At 41.6% G+C, this 22,820-nt stretch overlaps 1 protein-coding gene across 1 annotated transcript; it reads right to left on the bottom strand.

Moving 5' to 3' along the window:
- Nucleotides 1-388: 388 nt before the first annotated feature.
- On the bottom strand, nt 389-22,783 carry LOC138948006 (apical junction molecule ajm-1-like). Its single transcript, XM_070319534.1, has 13 exons — nt 22,608-22,783; nt 21,993-22,226; nt 21,379-21,434; nt 20,034-20,480; nt 18,258-18,667; nt 17,603-17,717; nt 16,584-16,725; nt 15,925-16,003; nt 9,794-9,982; nt 7,983-8,054; nt 5,937-6,031; nt 5,426-5,683; nt 389-4,639 (listed from the first exon to the last, which is right to left on the bottom strand). The coding sequence occupies exons 1-13, from the start codon at nt 22,781-22,783 to the stop codon at nt 4,561-4,563; spliced, it is 2,352 nt and encodes a 783-aa protein (XP_070175635.1). The 3' UTR covers nt 389-4,560.
- Nucleotides 22,784-22,820: the final 37 nt, after the last annotated feature.

Raw genomic sequence — 22,820 nt, forward strand, 5'->3', positions numbered from 1 at the left:
TGTATGTTTGGTGAGTGTCTGAAAATGGTGAGTGGCTCTGTATGTTTGGTGAGTGTCTGAAAATGGTGAGTGGCTCTATATGTTTGGTGAGTGTTAAAATAGTGAGCGGCTCTGTATGTTTGGTGAGTGTCTGAAAATAGTGAGCGGCTCTGTATGTTTGGTGACTGTCTGGAACTAGTGAGTGGCTCTGTATGTTTGGTGAGTGCAAGTAGAATGTGTGGATTGAATGTGTAGATATGAAATTAAAGCTGAACTTCTCAAAGAACCTTATCCGAGAGTAGTGTTGTGTATTTCTCTTTCATTCCGTCTTTTATACAAACCCACACACACATCTACACACACACACACAAACCCATCCAAACACGGACACAAAACCAACAGGGACACAACAATTTCTCCTTGCAATATACTGAAAAAAGTGTAAATATTGATCCCCAACACCATTTCGAACAAACATTACATTGCGTAGATCACAGTGAAGACTAAAGTGATTTGAAACAAAACATTCAAAAATCACAAAATGGTCAATGCACTTCAAAGGTGAGCAAAATTAGCAGGCAAATGTGAAAAAATTAAAAATGATTAATTAATCTTAACCATTCCATTGCACATATTATTTTGAAAAAAGTTAAAGCTTCAAATTCATAAATGCATACTTTCCCTGTGCAAGCTATATACCTATGTATCCTTCACAAATAAGACCAAGAATAAGTTTCAAACTCATAAATATGACCCACAAGAACTATACTCACAGTTACAGGGATAGGAATACAGTACCAAAGGAAGAATAATCCATTTACACATATCCATTATATTTAAATAAAAGGAAAACACACCAGTACCAGGTTAGGTACGTTTAAATCAATATTTCAGCATGCAACTGCCTTCTTCATGATGGTATGGAAAGAATATATATATACAATATATGTAATATTATGCCAGGTACAATGTTCATGAATCGGATCATTCCAATTATATCCACAAAGTTATAATCCCACAAGGAAGACACTGAAAAAGCCATTATCTCTGAAGGAACAACATTTTTAACATGTGATGGAATTTTGGCGTAACTGGTTTTAGGCAGCTTTAGGCCAAAAGTGATTATTTTTGTTATGTAATAGTACCTGGTATGGATAGAAAGATTAACGAATGTTAAATCATGAATTGTCAATCGTATTTAAGAGAATATTTCTCACGGAGAATGATTTACTTGGTCTAAAGCAAAAAAAACTATCAAATTTACCAAGAATTGAGTTTAGCCAAAATTCCATGACGACGATATACGAGAATAAAAAGGAAGGTAAGCAATCTAAACAACAACAACAACAACAGTATCTGGGAGTACTACAGGAACAGTCTTTTGGTATCCTTAGAGAACAATTTCATTTTTTTTTGGATGCCAGAAGACTGGGTCCTTACTTCCCTTAGTTTCTCAGATCTTGCCATTGGCCCTCCCTTACTTGGTTACAGCACATAGTTATAAGCTTGCACAAATATGCGACAGTGCCATTTGCATGCGGATAAACAATAGGAATATAAAGACAAAATAAATACAACGAATGACCTTAACAAAAAAAACGCAAGCTCCATGTGAATCTGTGAATCAGGTTATGTCACACAGTAAAATAAAGTCATGCCAAAAAATGAGTAAAGTAATATGCAGAGCTGTAAAATAATTACGTTCGTAATTATTAGTTTTACGCCTGATTGGCTATCTGTTTAAATTTGACTTTAAACAACAACAAGAAGTAAACGATGACATATCTGCAGATAGGAAATCTGATACATTCTGAAGAACTGTCTGTTCAGTGGTGCAAGCCGGTGATTTTTAACAAATGCTTAAAACTCCATGGCATGATATGTGTGTCTGTTATCGCTGCTGCAATAATATGAGATCGACAATTTATCACCAGAAAATATAAATGAAATTCACAAATAAATCAAAATCATCACAGATCTTCAACGACTAGCAATTTTCATCGAGGGCCAATTTAAATGGCTGGATTTCAACAACAAAACTTTGGTACAATCATACAAATGCAATCATACAACCCCATGTAAGTTTGAGAGTAAATAAAGTGTGAATATGCCTTTTACAAGGGGATAAACAACAGTAAACTGTCTCAGATATTGGTTACATCATAATCAAAGATTAATTGCTGCAACAACAAAAAGTAAAATAAGACAATGATTAGAACCTTACCAAGCAATACTTATGGCAAAGAAATTCAACATGGAATGCTTGGTAGCTCAGTTGGTAGAGCACTGGACTTGTGATCGAAAGGTCGCAGGTTCGAATTCGGGCCGGGACGGACACGGGTCAACTTTATGTGCAGACCCAGAGACGGAAGCCATGTCCCACCCCCGTGTCATCACAATGGCACGTAAAAGACCTTGGTCATTCTGCCATAAGTGCAGGTGGCTGAATACACCTAAACACGCAGACACCTGGGTAGCGCGACTCCGTTGCTGCTAGCTTTCCACTGGGAGGAAGCGACCCGAATTTCCCAGCGATGGGACAATAAAGTAATGAAATTGGTGAATCCGAATTTACTATGAGAGTAGTATGTATTTGGAAAACAAAACTGGCAAAATCTGTTCAAAATATATGCAGGTATAATCCCAAAGACCAGAATATACATTGTATATGCAAAAAAATATATATCAGGACGGTAGTGCGTAGAGAAAAACATTGACAGCAACACCGCAACAACCCACAGACAGTTGACTGTCAAAGTGTCAGAATTGCACACAAGTAATATCACAATTTATTCACCCACAAAAAGAACAAAAGTGTGCACTGAAAGCATGTACACAAAAATATTGAGATCTTGCCCCAGAAGTTTTTGCAGAAAGAAAATGAAGACGGTTGGGAACGGACGTAAATGTGTCAAAGACATGAAACTTGCTCATTCAGAAATCGAACAGGAGAGTGAACATTCAATGTTGCAGGGTAAGCCCTGAAATACTACAAGAGGCAGATTACTCACTCGAGCCTGCAAGAAAAGCTGTCTCCAACACGCAATAATTGAAGTATGATTGCAAAAATATCATCAGTTGTTCCTGTCACAGGGGCTTGTATCAAAGGATCGGTTGATTTAAGTAATCCTACAGTGAGGCCAAAGGAGTAGGGTATTTCAGTTGACCCGCACTTTGATACAAGCTCCTGTGGTCTAGATCCCACTGCAGGCACAAAACATTGGATATTTTGGAAGGCCCGGGATGTGATCCTGTTCTTCATTGTTTATGTTGTCACTTTATCCTTTACGTTTTCACTTAATTCTTAGTCCCACCAGCCTTGTCTACTTATCTTTACATTTCAATATATATTGGTCTTTTGTTCCTTTATTATTATTATCATCATTATTATTTCCATTTGATTTATTCATTCATTTTATTCCTCTTTTTTTACTCCAAAAACGTTCAACTTTCACTCTCCTTGAAGCAACTCCAAGTGGATTGTTTCCTTTACAGTTTTCCTGGTAAAGCTAGCTTCAAAGACTGTGAGGAAAACATGCCAATTGTTCCAACACAAGTGCCTGTTGGCTATGCAAATATTTCAATAAATAAAGAATAAATTCTAAAGAAAGAAAAAAGTATTAAAGTGGTACCTGTGATGTGAAGTTCCCTCAACAAGGGGACACCTTGACCGAAAGGACACATTCTATTTTCCCTTTGTCTATTACCTTGACCAAGATATACTCATTACTTGTCATGAAAGGCCACCCGAAATGAAGGGAAACCTTTGACTTGTGCAAAGGGAGTCCTTTTGTCACAGGTATCACTGTAGCCGGTTCCCAAAAACACCGGCTCTCCTCAACCCCACAGCTAGTGATCTTCATTTGCCTTTAAAATAAAGTTTGAAACACTTCCTTACACAAATAAATGCAATAAATGTCAAATCATATTGCTCCTCCCGTGGATAATTTGAAACGTAAAATCAAAATCCAGTGAATGAGCAAATAAAAAAACCAAAACACAATGTCATGTACTCCTCCATTCTACAGCAAGTGATCTTGATTTGCTTTTATAAAATGTTTTTGAAGAACTTTGTAACAAAACAAATGCAATAAAGTTTCCATGTACAGACTTCAACTCATGTTGCTCTTCTTCCCGGAAGACCAAAATTCGAAATCGAAAAAAAATGGAAGAAGAAAGTTTGAAGCACGCACATCAGAAGCAATAATTATGTTTTTCATGCTGAAACTTCAACTCTTCTCCTGGAAAGACCAAAATCAAAAATCAAAATCTAGCAAAAAAATAAGTTTAAAACACTTTGTAACACAACAAATGTAATAAACTTTCCACGTAGAAACTTCAACTCATATTGTTCTTTGTTCCAGTAGATCAAAATTGAAAATCAAAATCAAGTGAAAGTGGAAGAAGAATAAATTCAAAACACTTCACAACACAACAAATGCAATAAACTTTCCATGTAGAAACTTCAACTCATATTGTTTCTTCCTTCCTGAAGATTGAAAGTGAAAATGGAAACCCAGCGAAAGTGGAAGAAGAAAAAAAACGAGGCTGAAGCTCCATGTGAACGCTAGGCTGGCATCTTCACTCTTCCTGAGCATGCTGGGTGCCGGTAGAAACAGCAATTAATTTCTTGCGCAGAACTCCATTCAGTCTCTCTAACCTGAAAAAATACAAGCGAATAAAACACTTAATGCAAAAAATACAAAACAAATTAAGAAAAAAAAGTGTTTGAATAAAAGACTCAAGACTCAGGACTCAACATATTATACTGTCCTTATAAAAACAAGGAAAATTGCCTCGCAGTTTAAAACATAAAATAAATCTCATTCAAGAACAGTTCAAAATTGCACTAAGACTTTCAAAGCAATCACTCACGGAAACAGACACACACACACACTCTCACACGGATACACAGGCATGCACACGCACGCACTTACACACACACATATATAATATTATCCGATGCAAAAACCAACCCTTGTAACTTTCCCAGCAAATTAATTTATTGCTGTTAACATCTTTTTCAAGAGCAGTGCGGGGAATGTTGAGAGCTGGAGTAGCACACAATGCACACACCATCAGTCAAGTCCTGAGTGTTCTTCAGTCCATCCAGCTGGACAGGGGACAGGGAAAGAGGAGATGGGCACCACAGAAAACTCCTGCCTGCTAACGACCAAAAGGATATGGGGCCAACCTTAACCATTACCCAGAAGCAGCGCTCTGCGTCATTTGTTTAAGATTCTCATGACAGCGGAACTCCCCTTTTAAGCCCTCCAAAAAACTGAGAAAATCAGGTCTTAAAAAGGAGGGAGTCTTAAAATGGGGGTACATTTACACAGGTTATGAACAGAAAGCCTGAGAAAACAAGGTCTTAAAAGGGAGGGAGTCTTAAGTTGGGGGGTCTTAAAAGGGGGGTTCCACTGTACACAGAACTGTTCAAACTTACTTGTCCTTGCCGTCTTTCTCCTTGCTGCACTCGGCCTGCAGTTCTTCACACTTCATTTGCAGCACCGCCTTTTCCTGATTGGCCAGTCGCAGCTGTTCCAGGAGCTGGTTATCCTCCTTGTCGTCTTTCAGCTTTGTCTCCATGATGTCATCGTCGTTATCGTCGTCGACCAGCTTGGCCTTCAGTTTGGTGTCTGCGGTGTGCGTTGTCTGGTCGTTGTGGTTGAGTGCACTGTCTGGGAACAGTGCTTTGTGGAGGCTGCAAGGAATGCTAAGAAATTTAAACAACAAAACAAGATAGCAAACGCTTATAACACAACTCACCTTTGCCATAAGTAATATGAATCAGAACAAAATTATCTGTTACTCTAGCTATCTTCAGGATAGTAAAAAGAAAGGAATGATGGATATTACACACAGGCTTTTTCACTATTCATTTTATTTTTAGATTTAGATAACTGCAACTTCCAATGAGAAGAAAGGTTGTGAGCAAGAAAGGCAAGGCCACTGACCTGACGAAGAGATGTCTCTCCACCTGTTCGTCCTTCAGCTGTCTGGCCGTCGCGTCTGCTCTGTCCTTCTCCCTCTGCAGTGCTGAGATCTTGGCCTGTACATGTACACGCATGGTTCCAAAAATGTACAAAATATTTCACATAAACACACATGGAACCAGTTGGCAATACAGTGGAATCCCCCTTTTAAGACCTAAAAAAATCTGAGAAAATCGGGTCTTAAAAAGGAGGGAGTCTTAAAATGGGGGTCATTTTACAGTGGTTATGAACAGAAAGTCTGAAAAAACAAGGTCTCAAAAAGGAGGGAGTTTTAAATTGGGGGGTCTTAAAAGGGGGGTTCCACTGTATTATGATATCGCCCTGTGTAAGGTTCAAAGCCCCACCGAGTGAATTTCAAACAGTCACTCTTCTTTCAGTATGTGACGTCACTTCCACAGGGTTACTTTTCTTAATTGAACTCAAAGTCGACTTCGAAAAGTCTTTTTACCGAAAAATTAAGTGCCACACTTCCACAGGGTTAAGACTTTTCTTAATTGAACCCGAAGTCGACTTCGCAAAGTCTTTTTAACAAAAAATGAAGTGCCAAAGCTTTAAGCAGACTTCGTAAAGTAAACTTCACCCGATTAATTTGAGGCTTTAATTGGGGACAATGCCAACCAGTTGCATCTTCTTCTGCTTTCCTGAGCTCTTTACTCTGGGGCCACCTTAAGGTTAGAGTTTTGTGTGTCATGTCACACCATGTTTGACCCTGCCACGTGAGTAGCATGACACTGTGTTTAAAGGGTGTTGTGCTGGGTATCTGGGTACAGTGGAACCCCCCCTTTTCAATCAATCAATCAATCAATCAATCAATCAATCAATCAATCAATCAATCAATATGAGGCTTATATCGCACGTATTCCGTGGCTACAGTTCTAAGCGCAGGGATTTTTTTATTTTTTTATTTTTTTATTTTTATGCAATTTATATCGCGCACATATTCAAGGCGCAGGGATTTATTAATGCCGTGTGAGATGGAATTCTTTTACACAATACATCACGCACTCACATCGGCCAGCAGATGGCAGCCATTTCGGCGTATATCCTACTTTTCACGGCCTATTATTCCAAGTCACACGGGTATTTTGGTGGACATTTTTATCTATGCCTATACAATTTTGCCAGGAAAGACCTTTTGTCAATCGTGGGATCTTTAACGTGCACACCCCAATGTAGTGTACACGAAGGGACCTCGGTTTATCGTCTCATCCGAAAGACTAGCACTTGAACCCACCACCTAGGTTAGGAAAGGGGGGAGAAAATTGCTAACGCCCTGACCCAGGGTCGAACTCGCAACCTCTCGCTTCCGAGCGCAAGTGCGTTACCACTCGGCCACCCAGTCCTCGGCCACCCAGTCCTCGGCCACCCAGACCTTTTTTAAGACCCCCCCTCCTTTCAAGACCTTGCTGTTCCAGAGTGCCTGTGCTTAACCACTGCCAATTTACCTCCATTTTAAGACTCACCCTTTTCAAGACCTAATTTTCTCAGATTTTTGGAGGTCTTAAAAGGGGGGTTCCACTGTATTTCATAGTCCATAGACTTTCCCTGGAAACTCATGATCTTGATGCATGCGTTTGTGCAAACATTCTGTCCACTTAGAATCTGCACTGAGCGTTGACAGAAATACAGAAAAAAAACACTCCCCATGTGTGTGTGCATAAGTGCGAGTGTGAGTGTGGGTGGGTGGGCATGTATGTGTGTGTGTATGTATGTGTGTGTGTTAGGTGTGTGCGTGTGTGTGTGTGTGTGTGTGTGTGGCATGTGTGTGTGTGTGTTGGTGAGCATGGGTGTGCGTATGTGTGTGTGTGTAAGTGCGAGTGTGTGAGTGTGTGTGTGTGTGAACATGTGCGTGTGTGTGTGTGTGTGTGCGAGCATGAGCATGTGTGTGTGTGCGTGTGTATGTGTATGCGAGCATGTGCGTGTGTGTGTCTGTGTACATCAGTATGTGTGCGTGCGTGTGCGATCCACTGTTCTACCTGACTGTAACTGTGTTCACCATTTACTCACCATGAGAATCTGCTCTCTCTGAGCTGGCATGCGCAGCTGCTGCTTCTGAGATTTCTCCCTCTCTGTCTGCAGCTGAAACACACACCAACAGACATTTTGTTACACAAAATACACTTGTACACAATGCACATTTCTTTGCATGCTTTAAAGATTAAATCTTACTAAGAGCTTTGAAGCAGCTTTTTTCTTCTTCTGCATTCTTGGGCTGCAACTCCAACATGCAATTGTGTTACCCTGACTTTAAATGAGAGAGAAAAGGAAAAACCACCAAAGCTAACTGGTTCAAAGAAGGAGGAAAAAGCTGTAGTTGTGGTAGTTGAGTCGAAGCTATGCTTGTTGCTTTTGTTTTGGGGCATGAGTTGACTTTTACGCGTTTGGCTGTTTACACTCCCCACCCCCTTCACTTTTTGATGCATGCTGGGTATTTTCTTGTTTCTGGAACCCATCGACGTTTTGCATGGATCACAGAATCGTTTTTGCGAGAACTTGATCTTGTGCTTGTATGTTCACTTGAAAGGAATAAAGGCAGTTCTGCACATAGTTTGACCTGAGAGAACTGAAAAATCTCCACCCTTAACCCAAAAGGCGCAGACGGGATGACCAATGAATAAATTATTCATTGTACATTTTATTTGATCACATATCTCTCATGATTATCATCAACAGTGCACACACACACACACACACACACACAACTACATACACACGCCTCCTCTCAATTTACTCACTTAACAAACCAAAGAGCACACACACACACACACACACACACACACACACACACACACGCACGCACAAGCACGCATGCCTCCTCTCTTCTTCTTCTTGGCGTTCGCAGAGGTTACACGATCAATCCAGCACTGGTGATAAATGTTGTCGTTTTCTCCAACTCCTGTCGACTGCCGTATAGTTTGGTCTGCAAGGGAATTGGTGACGGCCACACTTCTTTTCGTTCCTCATCTAGTAAGGGACATCGCTGTAAGATGTGTTCCGCTGTTTGGTCTTCTTGACCGCAGGCACAGGTTGGTGATGGCACCAGCTTGAACTTTCGGTTCATGTGAGCATTGAGCCTGTTGTGGCCAGTACGCAGCCTGATGAGGTTGACTTGCTGCTCTCTGGACATTGTGTGGTAGTCATCTCTGTTTGTCCTTGGCCTCATCAATGCCTTGATGATTGTCTTCTGCTCACTAAAGCTGACACTGTTTTCAGGTTGGTCTTCCACGGCTCCTTCTTTCGCCAGCTCATCTGCCCTTTCATTTCCTGATGCCTCCTCTCAACTTACTCACTTAGCAAACCAATGCACACACACACACACACACACACACACACGTACGCATGCCTCCTCTCAACTTACTCACTTAGCAAACCAATGCACACACACACACACACACACACACACACACACACACACACACAACTACATACACACGTACGCATGCCTCCTCTCAACTTACTCACTTAGCAAACCAATGCACACACACACACGCACACACACACACACACACACACACACACACACACACACACACACACACACACACACACACACACACACACACACACACGTACGTACGCATGCCACCTCTCAACTTACTCACTTAGCAAACCAATGCACACACACACACACACACACGCAACTACACACACACACACGCAACTACACACACACACACACACACACACACACACACACACACACACACACACACACACACACACACGCAACTACACACACACACCTCCTCTCAACTTACTCACTCAACACACCAACATACACAGACTCTCCCCAAACAAAATGATGCACACACACGTACCTGATCCAGCGCTTCATCTCTCTGTTGCATGGTGACTTGCAGTTCCTCTCGGTAGATCTGCAGCTCCCTCTGTTGGCGTTTCTCAAGCTCTTTCAGAGCATCTTTCAGGGAGGCCACTCTGCCTGCATCAGGGTTGGGAATCGGAGCAGGACGAAACTTCTCTCTCTTGTTTGGCTTTCTGCTTTCCTGCTGTTAAAGACAAGCACCGGCAATGATTACCTCTGTGTAAAAAAAATCTTGAAATAAGAAAAGAAAATGTATTTGTACACAGTGGCTTATCAAGTAGAGTGGTACCTGCAGACATCTAAACTGTTCTAAACCCAGACCTGGGAACCCCTGTTTTGCATTTGGAATATTCTCAAACAAACTTAGTGTATTTTCGGAAAAATGAGTGTACTCCACACAATATGTGAACACTGATGATTCAAACATGCTTCACACGAGTCCATTGCACCTATAGTTAAGTTTACCAATACATGTAGAATAAAAAACGCTCGCGCTAGACCCGAGTACTCTTCAGACTGGCTCGCTCCCCCACTGTATGAAAGTTTTTGTCTTGTGCACGTTTAAGACCAAGTGATTGCTCTGTGTGAAGTACAGGCATTCCCTTTGCTATATAAATACATTGCATGCGAGCCGAGGATGTGCGTGGTGACTGGCCTTTCTCTTTTATTTGATCACAGTGAAAAATATACTGCCGACCCTCTTCATAACTTAACAATATAAATGTCTGGTGCGCGGGTCTGTGGCTTCTTGATTCCAAAGTGCTCGTGCATGTCAGGGTCACAGCCTCTCTTTACGTTCCAAGAGGTAAGAAGCCGGCTGGCTTCCCTTTCAACCCTGTGCGCCACAGGGGTTTGACTTTGACTTTAGATCGTAATGGCTTGAAACATCGAGCCCTTTTGATCTAAACTCAAATGCCTACAGTGCTAACTTCGCTCGTTCATAAAATTAGGTCGCGCAGCACGCGAACTGGCACACGCAGCGAATGTGTGCTCAGGCCGGCCCAGTGTGACTCTCGGGGTTAGCTGTGTAGTGTAAAAATAGACCAAATCCCCACCCGCTGGCTCAGTGGCTGTTCTATCAGTGGCTCCGTGAATTCCTCCCACTGCCAAGTCGTTTTTGTGGTTTATTTCGCATTTAGGTCCCAGGTAACATTATGAAGTTTTAATACGATCAATCGGACCTATTATCAAGTTAGTGTATCAACTTTTGAACGAACTGCGCCCAGTAGTTTCCCAGCAATAAGCTGTTAAGTCGAGACAGACACACACACACACACACACACACACACACACACACACACACACAATTAAAGTCTGTTGAGCCCAAGTACTAGCGTACTCGGGGATAAATGCTTCTTTGAAGGTGTAATGGCAAAAGCTGTAAGCATTGATCAAATGCAGAGTTGTAAAGTTATTTTAATCATTAAAAGAAACAGAATAAAACAGTCTTGAGAATTTGTATTGTCGTATTTTTTTTTCACCAACCATATTGATCATATTTTAGACAATCAAGCATACAAACTACGGCGAAATTGTATGGGTTCCCAGGTCTGTAAACCCAAAGGCTAAAGATACTAAGCTACCTTTTAAAAGTCCCTGTGCCTCAGTGCCAATTGCTAGAACCATGAACTTTGGGAAATGCTCAAATAGTGTCGAGTCTGAAGTGAAAATTAAATCCTAAAATACCGTGTAACAGTCAATTTCTTCTAGCTTTTTGTTTTTTGAAGGATAGATTGAAAAGGAGAAACCTTTGAAATACATTTGTTGAATTTCACATTCATGACTGTCTTCTTCTTCTGCGTTCATGGGCTGAAACTCCCACGGCTTTTACGTGTATGACCGATTTTTAACTTGCCATTTAGGCAGCCATATGCCACCTTCGGGGGAAGCATGCTGGATATTATTGTGTTTCTATAACCCACCGAACTCTGACATGGACTACAGGACCTTTTCCGTGCACACTTGGTCTTGTGCTTGCAGGAAGGGAGATAAGGCACTAGTAGGTCTGCACATAAGTTGACCTGGGTGATCAGACAAATATCCACCCTTAACCCACAGAGTGCAGCTGGGATTCGAACCCACAACAGGGGTGAGTTTTGGCGCTCGCCCGCTCGCCCCCGGCGACTTCAAATTGCGTCGGGCGGGTTCGAAATTCCTCTGAAATCGCCCGCGGGGCGGGTTCAAATTTCGCTCAAGTACAAAGTCGTTAGGCAACGGAACGGCCGGCGAACAAATATCTCTGCGGGCGATCTCAAAATCTGTCACTTCTCTACTGCCCACTCATCCCCCCCCCCCCTTCCCCCACTTTGAGAAGGACTCAGGACTACCACCAATCAAGGCCAGACACATTGGCTAGACAGCTACCCCTCTCCGCCTCCACCCCTCCAGTGCCACGAGCCGCTGGCGATTGCATCAGCAGTCAAAATAGTTAAACCCCCCTCCGTCCCCCCTCTTTAGATAGATAATAGAAAGATGATTTATTGCCAAGTGTACAATACATGAATGAACATAAAAAATACACGAGGAAAGCAGCTTGCTGTGTGATAAAAACAAAAATAAATAGCATTCATACATCACTGGCGCATAGCATCATACATACATGGGTAAGACAATTTGGTATCACAGTAACTAATACGTACACTATACAGACATGGTGAAAACTATGAAACTCTAAGAGCTATCGGAACCCCTAGGACCCCCCCACCACTCCCCCCCCCCCCCTCTCCAACCCCTGTTCCCGCACTGGTAACATACAACCCTCCCCCCCCCTCCCCTCCCCCCGCCGTCCCACAATAAAAGTACGCAGAATAAGATAGGGTCCCCCCCCCCCCCACTATCAACTGCTGTAAGAACTGAACATGTTCCATACTGATAAAATGTACCTCTAAAACAGCACATAAAAATAAACTCTTCCAACACATCACAGTGGTTAAAAAACGACTAAAACTACTAAAACATACTAGATGTGTATTCCGGTAATATAACCAGCTGCTAAACCATAGTCTGGCTTCATCGCGTCACAGTGGAGTCACCATACTAAAACCCACCATACTTTGCGCTATTCACTTCACCCCCTCTCTTATCTTATCCTGCGCTCACCAATCCTTCAGAGAAAACAGTTTCCTCTCAGATAAAAACTGGGTCATTGACCCCGACAGGCAGCTGTGTTCAGATTGCAAGTAAGGGTCATTGACCCAGGTCTCAAGGCCAACCAGCTTTTACAATGCATCTGCCTTTGATCTGACCGCCCATCCAGAGCAAACATATTCCCCCTAGCCCTCTGTATTTTTCCTTTGATGTGCCTGCTATGTACCACTGATCCAGTTTCTGGGAAATGTATAATTATGTCATTGACTGCAGGGATACTCATTGAGACCGTTTTCCCAAATATGTTAAAACCAGCTTTGCTGACCAACTTAGTACAAGTAGTGACAGTACTACTGCTGTCAATTATTTCCCTTCAACTAAGGAAGTAAAAAAAAAAAAAACTGATCCACTATATGAGTTGTTCTTCGCTAATGGTGACTGCGGTGGGTGACATCAAGTAAAATCAATTTTTTAAATTACGGGGAATGATGGTGACAAAATAAGATAATTACTGCATTCTACTGATGTAGCAGTATCAACAAAATCACCATGAAGGAAAATAATATGACAGAAGTAGCACTTATTCCTGCTTGTTTTCGTTTTTTGTTCACAAAATGGCGGCCAAAACGTGGAATGACAGACCCCTGCCATGTTCACAACACATTTCAAACCGACAGCTGCTCTAGAAAGGATAACTGTTATCATTCAACGATAACTTATACTTGGATTAAACTGCACAAAATCTTATTTGGACAACTGACCCTCTCCTGCTCGCGTGCTGCGTCCGATAAAAAACTGGTAACCTTCGAACGCGCGGCGTCACAAATCCGATCCACTGAAGAAAGACAATTTGCCGGCCTGAGCGCCAGGAAGGCAAACACACATTTTTATTTTCAAATCATGGCATCATTATCGATAGATGAAGATATTTGGTCGCGTGAATATACATCCGTGTACCTCGCAACGGTGACTTTCGTATCTGCCGTCACAAACGTTCGCCAGGTTACCCCGATTTTCATTTCTTCGCTCGCGCAGTTGAGCATGGATTGTTCTCGTGCGGCCTCAGTCCGGAAGACGGCAGGGTAAACACACAAATAGTGATGATGTCCCGAGCTTTGTGTACTACATAGAAAAGTTTGTGTACGGCAAAATTGATGACGTGTCACAGAAGCGAGGTAACTCTGTTCGCAGGTTACTTTCACGCGAAATGTCTCTGTGCCACCGCGGTTTCGTCCTGAAAATCAACCGTATCGCATTGATTTTGCGAAAACTGAAAGTGCAGGTAAGTTGCACAAGTTTCCTTAATGCTTACTTCGTAAAATTATTGATGTTAAAGTTGATAGTATGGTTATTTTAGAGCACAGGACTTAAAAATTATCGGGAGCTATGCAGCGACCGGCCATTCTCGAATGGTTTCATTCGTACGCAGGTGACCACAGATAATAGTTCTGCGAAGTTTAGGTGGCACTCTTCGCTGTTTTTTGGCAATACAGTTGCAGAACTGTTTGTGTTGGTATTGTCTCCTTTATAACATTCATTTGTAGCATAATTTGATTGATTGCACCAGTACAGCGTAATACATGCACAAGTATTGGCAATTTGGTGTCGCGTGATTTGCAGGTTACCTCTTTCTGTTTTGATACATTTGAGCAGTAGTTTGCATTTGATTCTAATAATCTGTAGGTATTCCAAGTTACACCCTTTTAAACAATCACTGACCAAAATATCCCTGCCCTGCTGTAAGCAGTTGTGTTGCCACAAAAAGATCAAACTACAAGGTAACCTGCAAACGGTGTCACAAAATTACTGAACCTAACAACACTAAACTGTACATCAAAAATTCTTCAATACATGACAAACTAACAGCAAACACTCTGTTTTCATGGAGTTTACTCAAATTGTTTCACAGAATTAGTTTATAGATATGCTGTGTAAATTTGGTGTCACAAAGTACTGCAGGTTACTCCATTGTGACCCCCACCAGTCAGTCTGCTTTTTTGTCCGAACCATAAAAGTTCCTGACATTTTCTTTTTAGACTCAAATAATACAAGGGCTCCACTTGACAGGAATAGTATTTTCCAGGTTGTAGCTGCATTTTGAAAATTTCAGTAAGTTTCCACTGTTTGGTCACCAATAGCAAAGAACAACTCATATGTGATAAAGAAGAAAAGACAGACCTTCAACAATAGGACAAGGGTTGCAACTCTGCTGAATCAAAAGCATAAAGATCACCTGTGAACAATTCTAGGATCAGGAAATCTGAACATCTGTTTGTTTTCATTAGGAAATAGAAATGAAATGTAATGCTTTTGATTATTTATGACTTAAGCTGTGGTAAATTTGGCTGGTATGCAACTTTTACAGTAATATTAATAACACAGACATAAAGAAGAAAAAAACAAACAAGAAAGCAACTTAGAAATTTTTTTTGTTTGTAGTCAGCTTTTTATACTTGGTTTTATACAACAAAAAACATAATTTAAATTAAAAAAAATGCTGATTTACTCTTTTGTAGTGTGTGTTTATGTGGTAAGTAAAGTTCCATAGTAAATTACTTTGTAAATTGTGTGGTAGGGGGTACATAAAGGGGGTAACTTTTAGTGAGGTTTAGTGTGTGATTGTGTGACAGGGTGTGAATGTGGTTTTGATTTCTTGTTTCTTTGTGGCGGCTTTTATTTTAAATTCTTTATTAAAACAAGGTTAATTATCATTATATTAAAACATAGCATTTTAGTCATCAAGTTTTGTGTGTGTTTGTGGTAGTTATTAGTAGTGCAAATCCACATGTATGCATTATAAGTATGAATGTACGTCTTTTGTGTATGTGGTTAGCACGCGAAGAGCCGCTGGGGCGGTTGTAAGAAATCCCGGCAAGTTGGGGGCCGGTTGGGATTTGGGGGGGCCGGTTCAATTTTTGACTTACCGGCCCCCCTGGCCGGTAGCAAAAAAAGTTAAGGTACACCCCTGCCACAACCTTCCGCTTAGGAGGCCATCGTCTTATCCACTACGCCACTGTGCCCGTCTCATGATTATCTTACCTCTTCCTCCTCTTCAGAGTCTTCTGTGTCCGATTCGGACTCTGACGACAGGTCTTTCAATTGAAGACGCCTGCCTGATCTGAAACCAAAAGCAATGATCACATATTACAATGATCTTAAATCAAATTAACTGTGCTGTTGCTTTCCTCAACAGAAAGATGGTGTCAACCCTTCCTGAAGATACAACATTTCTGAGATGTTGTCAGCAGCAGGTAAAGTACTCCACGGGTATCACTGCTATCGAAATCAAATCACACTAAGAGATGATCAGCTACTCTGAAGAACTGGGAGACATTTACACTCACACACACACATGTGCCTACTCTCTCTCTCTCTTAAATTGGTAGTGTTTTGTTTGTTTGTTTGTTTGTTTGTATGCTTATTGTCCCAAGGACAGATTGTAAGAAGAGGCCCAGCCTTAAATCTTTATCCTTGCAAAATAAAGTTCAGTCTCTGTCTCAAATGACCCTACCCCCACTCCTCACCCCCACCTAGATTGTAACTGAGAGACATTTACACACACACACAAACATCTGTGCTTACTCTCTCTCGAATTACCCCCTTATCCCCACCTAGTTTGTAAGAAAAGGCATTATCTTGAACCATCATCATCACCTCCGTCTAAAACCCTAAGTCAAACAGACGCAATAAAACACTACCGTTTCTCTTCAACGTTGTCTTTCTGGGGCATGTTCTCGATGTCACGCATGATCTGCTCCCGATCCTGTTCCAGCTGAGTGATTCTGCTTGTCATGGTTTCCTCACGTTTCTTTTCAGCGGCTCTCACCTCCTGCATCAACTCTAAACAACGGACAAAAAAGATTGAGGGTCAACCTTTTAGACAAGAATGAATTAGAGTTTTTCTATTGTTGTTTCTTATATCCAGAACCCAGGGTATCATGTGAGATCGCCTAAACAGAAAGAAGAGCAATAACATACAGGCACATATATGTAAAAAACCCACAAAAAGACAATAATGGTTCAAGAGCAATTATGAAAGAAAAAGTCCAGAATCATGTGGATTACATGCGATTGAAGCTTATACATGTCGAGAGAGAGAGAGAGAGAGAGAGAGAGAGAGAGAGAGAGAGAGAGAGAGAGAGAGAGAGAGAGAGAGAGAGAGAGAGAGAGAGAGAGAGAGAGAGAGAGAGAGAGAAGTCTGAAGTCTGAATGTTTTAATGAGTAGGCCTTGGGCCCTTTTCATGGAGATGAGCACAACTCAAGCACCAGCATACAAATGCACATAGTAAACAAAAACAAGAACATCCTACTCATTATATATGCGCAAACAATGCAATAGACAGTCATCATCTCACAGGTATATATATATACAATTTCTGATGTTTTATATATATATATATGTATATATATATATATATAGAGAGAGAGAGAGAGAGAGAGAGAGAGAGAGAGAGAGAGAGACAGAGAGAGAGAGAGAGAGAGAGAGAGAGAGAGAGAGAGAGAGAGAGAAATGGATGAATGAATGGGTTATTCATTAAGGCCATAGCCCCATATGGAGGGGTGTGTAAAACGAAATGAAAAAAATACACATACAAATAATATACATACAGAGAGAGAGAGAGAGAGAGAGAGAGAGAGAGCGTGTTATGCAAGAGAGAGAGGGTGTGTGTGTGCAGCGGGAGTATGTGTGCGCACAAGCGAAGCCTCTTTCACAAACCTGCAAACTTTCTGACCCCATCAGTATCCAGGGTGGCATCGTTTGGCGCTTCAGCCAGAATCTGCAGCTTCAACATCTCTATCTCCTGTGTCTTTGATGACAGCGACTCTGTCAGCTGATCGATTAGAAAAGAAACAAATAAACACATTTACAATGCACCTGTCTTCAACATGTGCCTATGCCCATGCAAATCTACCAACAGATGTTGTCTTCCTGTTGCAAGGTTTTGCTCCTGGTGGCTGCTACAGTAAAAACCCCTTTTAAGACCTCAAAAAATCTGCAAAAGTCAGGTCTTAAAAAGGAGGGAGTCTTAAAATGGGGGTAATTTTACAGAGGTTACGAACAGAAAGTCAAGAAAACAAGGTCTTAAAAAGAAGGGAGTCTTAAATTATGGGGTCTTAAAAGGGGGGGGGGGGGGAGTTCCACTGTAAAAGAAAATCAACCAAATGTTCTATTGCTTTGCAAAACAACCCTCAAAGCCCCCCTTACAAGAACACATCATACATGTTCTCACTTTGTCAAAGCGCCTCTTTCAAAAATATCATTGTCCTATGAAAATATTTAAGCATTTACAAGACCAGTTCCTGAAGAAAGAAAAAGTTGATAATTCAGGCAATACTTCATCGCCGAAATAATGATAAGAGTAATTCCCCACCTGTTTGTTTGTCTCCTTCAGACGAGCAATCTCTTCATGCAGGTAGGCAACGGTGCGTGCTGACGGATCTGTGTATGGAGTGCTCAGACCGCTAGCCAAGGGTGGAGCTCCGTAGAGAGGTAAGGCGATGTTTGGAAAAGACGCCTGGAATCCCCCAGTACTCCCCCCCTCCGTGGGTCTACCCAGCGTCGACGGCAGACCATAATGAGACGACAAGCTGCTTGCGCTCTGTGAGTGCAGTTCTGAAGGCATCATCGGTTTCTGGCCGGTGGAAGTCTGGGGGGCACAGGTGGAGCTTTGATTGGAGCTTTCAGCTGCTGCGGCACTCTGGGAAGGCTTGCTGGCTCGGTGAGGGCTGGCTGCAGAGTTGAGACCCGAGTCTGCGGATGCGTGCATGGGTTTAGCTGCTCCTGCAAAGAAAGATCTCACCACCATTATACAGTGGACCCCCCTGTCAAGACCACCAAAAGTGAACGAAAATCAGGTCTTAAAATGAAAATGAAAATGAAATAATCTAGGAAAACCCGGCAGTGGTTACTTTGTAACAATTAAAAAAAAAGAAGCTACTTCCCATACCAGGCAAAGGGAGGCAAATAAGTGCTACGGAGAGAGTGGAGATTTTGTGAAAGGTTATTTGGTTCAACACTATTATACAGTGATACCCCCCTGTCAAGACCATCAAAAATAAAATAAAATAAAATCAGGTCTTAAAAGTGAGAGTGCCTTAATATGCAAGTAAAACTGAAAGCAAAAATAATCTAGGGTAAACTCGCAGTGGCCACTTTGCAATGATTTTTGTTAAAGCTACTTCCCATGTTAAGCAAAGGGAGGCAAAGGGCGAAGGAGAGACAGGAGATTTTGTTAACAGTTGGGTAATAGGGAAGCTTGTTCTATAAAAAAAATTAAAACAAGAAGGGCAAAGCCCATACGACTCACATGCTTGACCTTGACCTTTACATGACCTTGACCTTCAGGGTCAAGGTTAAATAACTAAACCTAGAAATGACATCATACACTAAGAACTGCTTTACACATTTTTCCTACCAAAATACATGTGACCTTGACCCAAGGTCAAGGTCATCCAAGGTCATGCAACACAAAGCTGTTAATTCAAGACATAGGAAGTACAATGGTGCTTATTGGCTCTTTCTACCATGAGATATGGTCACTTTTAGTGGTTCACTACCTTATTTTGGTCACATTTCATAAGGGTCAAAGTGACCTTGACCTTGATCATATGTGACCAAATGTGTCTCATGATGAAAGCATAACATGTGCCCCACATAATTTTTAAGTTTGAAACAGTTATCTTCCATAGTTCAGGGTCAAGGTCACTTCAAAATATGTATACAATCCAACTTTGAAGAGCTCCTGTGACCTTGACCTTGAAGCAAGGTAAACCAAACTGGTATCAAAAGATGGGGCTTACTTTGCCCTATATATCATATATAGGTGAGGTATTGAATCTCAAAAACTTCAGAGAAAATGTGAAAAATGTGAAAAATAGCTGTTTTTTAGGCAACATTTATGGCCCCTGCAACCTTGACCTTGAAACAAGGTCAAGATGCTATGTATGTTTTTTGGGGCCTTGTCATCATACACCATCTTGCCAAATTTGGTACTGATAGACTGAATAGTGTCCAAGAAATATCCAACGTTAAAGTTTTCCGGACGGACGTCCGGACGGACGGACGGACGGACAACTCGGGTGAGTACATAGACTCACTTTTGCTTCGCATGTGAGTCAAAAACCCCACATACACCCTCTTGCCTTACCTTCATCAAAGTGAACAGAAGGTCCCAGCCCTGAAACATGCTCCCCGTTCAACAAGGGAAACGACCGCGACTGAGGGATCCTCGTCTGCTGTGGAGTTGCCTGCCCTTCCCTGGGACTGAAAAGCGGGGAATACGGCATTGAACTCATGGAGCTCCAAGGCGTCAGAGAAAGGGGTCTGTAAAACGGCGAAACATACTGCCCCCCTTGATAACCAGCTCCCCCTGGTGTGTAGTGTGGGTAGTGCAAGGGAGAGAACAGCGGAGGTGGAGCAGTAGAGTATTCAGAAGAGTGCCTTCCCCTCCCTTTGCTGTGGCTGCTCCGTGGTTTGCTTTGTGGAAGATTCTTTTCTTCCTCTTCTTCTGTGGAGGTGTAGCTGGTTTCACCCCTGCCATCTGGAAAATCTCGGCTGGTTTTAAAGGAGTGGTTCGCACTTGGGCTTTGAAAATCTGAAACAAAATCAAAATAATTTTAAGAGGGAAAATTGGGGAGAACAGGGCGGGACAGGGGTGAGAGACCGCCGAACATTAAATAACAGCAGTACAGAGGAACCCCCCTTTTAAGACCCCCAAATTTGAGACTTCTTCCTTTTTAAGACCATCCTTTCTCAGATGTTCTGTTCATAGCCTCTGTAAATTTACCTCCATTCTAAGACTGATTTTCTCAGATCATAAAAGGGGGGTTCTACTGGATTAGCACTGATGAAGTCCTAAAATCAGAGTAAAATCACAGGGTTGGGAGGTTAAATTATGGGGTATCGCAGTTTACATGTTGAAAAAACACACCAAAAAAACCAGCACAGAGCTAAACTGGACTGTGGCTTCTTTCTTTGTGTAATGTACAAACTGGCGCTGATCTCAGGTCTTCTCAGTGTGTTCTAATTAGGCCACACAAAAAAAATTGTCTGTTTAGGGTAACATGACCAAAAAAGTAGGGTCGGTAGGTAGGTAGGGTTTTTTGTTTTTTTGTTTTTTTTGTTTTTTTGTGTGTGTGTAAATGCTATGTTGGCTGAACATTCACTTCTTATATTTGATGAATACATGTTTCAAAACTAACGTATAAATAAAACAGAGAGAAAGGGAGAGAAAGAAACGCCAAATGTCTCTTTTTAGCATTTTTACCTCTTTTTTTTTTTTGAAATCAAAAAAAAGTTTTTGGGTCGGCGCCAAATCGATAGGGTTGGTCGGGTTACCCTAAACAGACAATTTTTTTTTGTTGGCCTTATCATTCTCTTTACCTGACAATATTTCTAAAAATATGAGTACATCACACACTGCAAAAGTATCAAAATAACACAATCATAACAAATTCTGAAAATGACTTAAAAGAGCAGGAATGTTTACTCACTCAATGCTCGGCGAACTTTCTTCTTTTTGCGAACCCCTCCTCCTGGACTTCCACTGCTGTTTACAATCAACAAAACAAACATAAAAAAAATGAACACTGTGCTCAGCAGTTTGATATCCCTCTGACCTGGCAGAAAAGAGATCAACAACAAAAAAGAGATTCTAAAACTTGGCAGAAGGGGTCTAAGTCAACCAAAAGTGGGTGCATTCCCTGCAGGTGCACTTTCTGTAGGCATTTTTCCTGTGTACAGATAATAATAAGTGAGCGGTTCATCTCAGCGTTGCTTCCCTTCATAGCCGTGACATCCAAAATGCTGTTCAACTGACAATAAAAATTGAAACACTTCTTCTTCTTCTCGTTCGCTCCTTCTACTAGACACGCACAAATGCCTCCATCTTCTTTAGGGCCACAAGTTTTTCCTCCGGATATTTTTGCACAAAATAAATGCTAAGTCTTGTTGTGTGTATATATATACTTTATGTAAGATCTACTGATATAATCTTCTCAAAATTCACTGTCAAGAATTTTCAAAGCTGATGTTTTACAATTACAAATAGAAACTTATGTTCTTTTTGTGACTAGCTTGATCACATATTGTCCAGGAGCCAACAAACCTTTTTGCATGAGTTCTTGATGATTTTGATTTTGCTGTAGTTTCTTCATCTTCAGCATCTTCAGTTGACTCTGAGTCTCTCTGGTCCAGAAGTGGGTCTGACTTCTTCGCTCGAGGGAGGCGTTGGCGAAGTTCAGAGTTCACCTTAGGAGACGGATAGGGATCCACAAGAAACTGTTTCAGACGTTCTTCTGCTTCCTTTCTGCGAGTTCTTTCAGCTTCAAGTGTTGCTTCTCTGGAAATGTGCAAGCACACACACACACACACACACACACACACACACACACACACACACACACACACACACACACACACACACACAGTATACCTCATTTTGGTGAACCCGACAAAGTCCATGTAATGTATACACACAAAATGAAAATGAAATTATCAAAATATTTACCGATTACAATTATAAACAGCAACACTGAACATAAGGTCATGTCCACGCCTGTGTGCCAGAAGTCAGCTTGGAAAATGACGGCGCTTAATGTGTGTTCGTCTTTATCAATACTAATGCAAACACAATCTGTGGCCACTCGAGTATGAGGCAAGTCAATATTGACTCAGTCGCCTGACTAACTCACGACACTTGACGCCAATAACGCACACTTACTTTTCATCAAGATCGTCTTTCATTCCCACGATTCTGGTTCTGCAGTTTTCCAAGGCTCCCCTCATTGCACTCATTAATTTCTTCTCAGAGTCAGGAAGCTTTTCGAACTCCTTTTCTGGAGTTCTATCCAGTCGCCTTCGGTATCGCACCGTTTCGCAGTCTGCTATGTCCGCCATCTTATCAACAATCTGCTGCCACTTCCTGTGGCCTTGA

The sequence above is a fragment of the Littorina saxatilis genome, linkage group LG15, assembly GCF_037325665.1.
Source record: "Littorina saxatilis isolate snail1 linkage group LG15, US_GU_Lsax_2.0, whole genome shotgun sequence".
In the NCBI taxonomy this organism is placed as follows: domain Eukaryota; kingdom Metazoa; phylum Mollusca; class Gastropoda; order Littorinimorpha; family Littorinidae; genus Littorina; species Littorina saxatilis.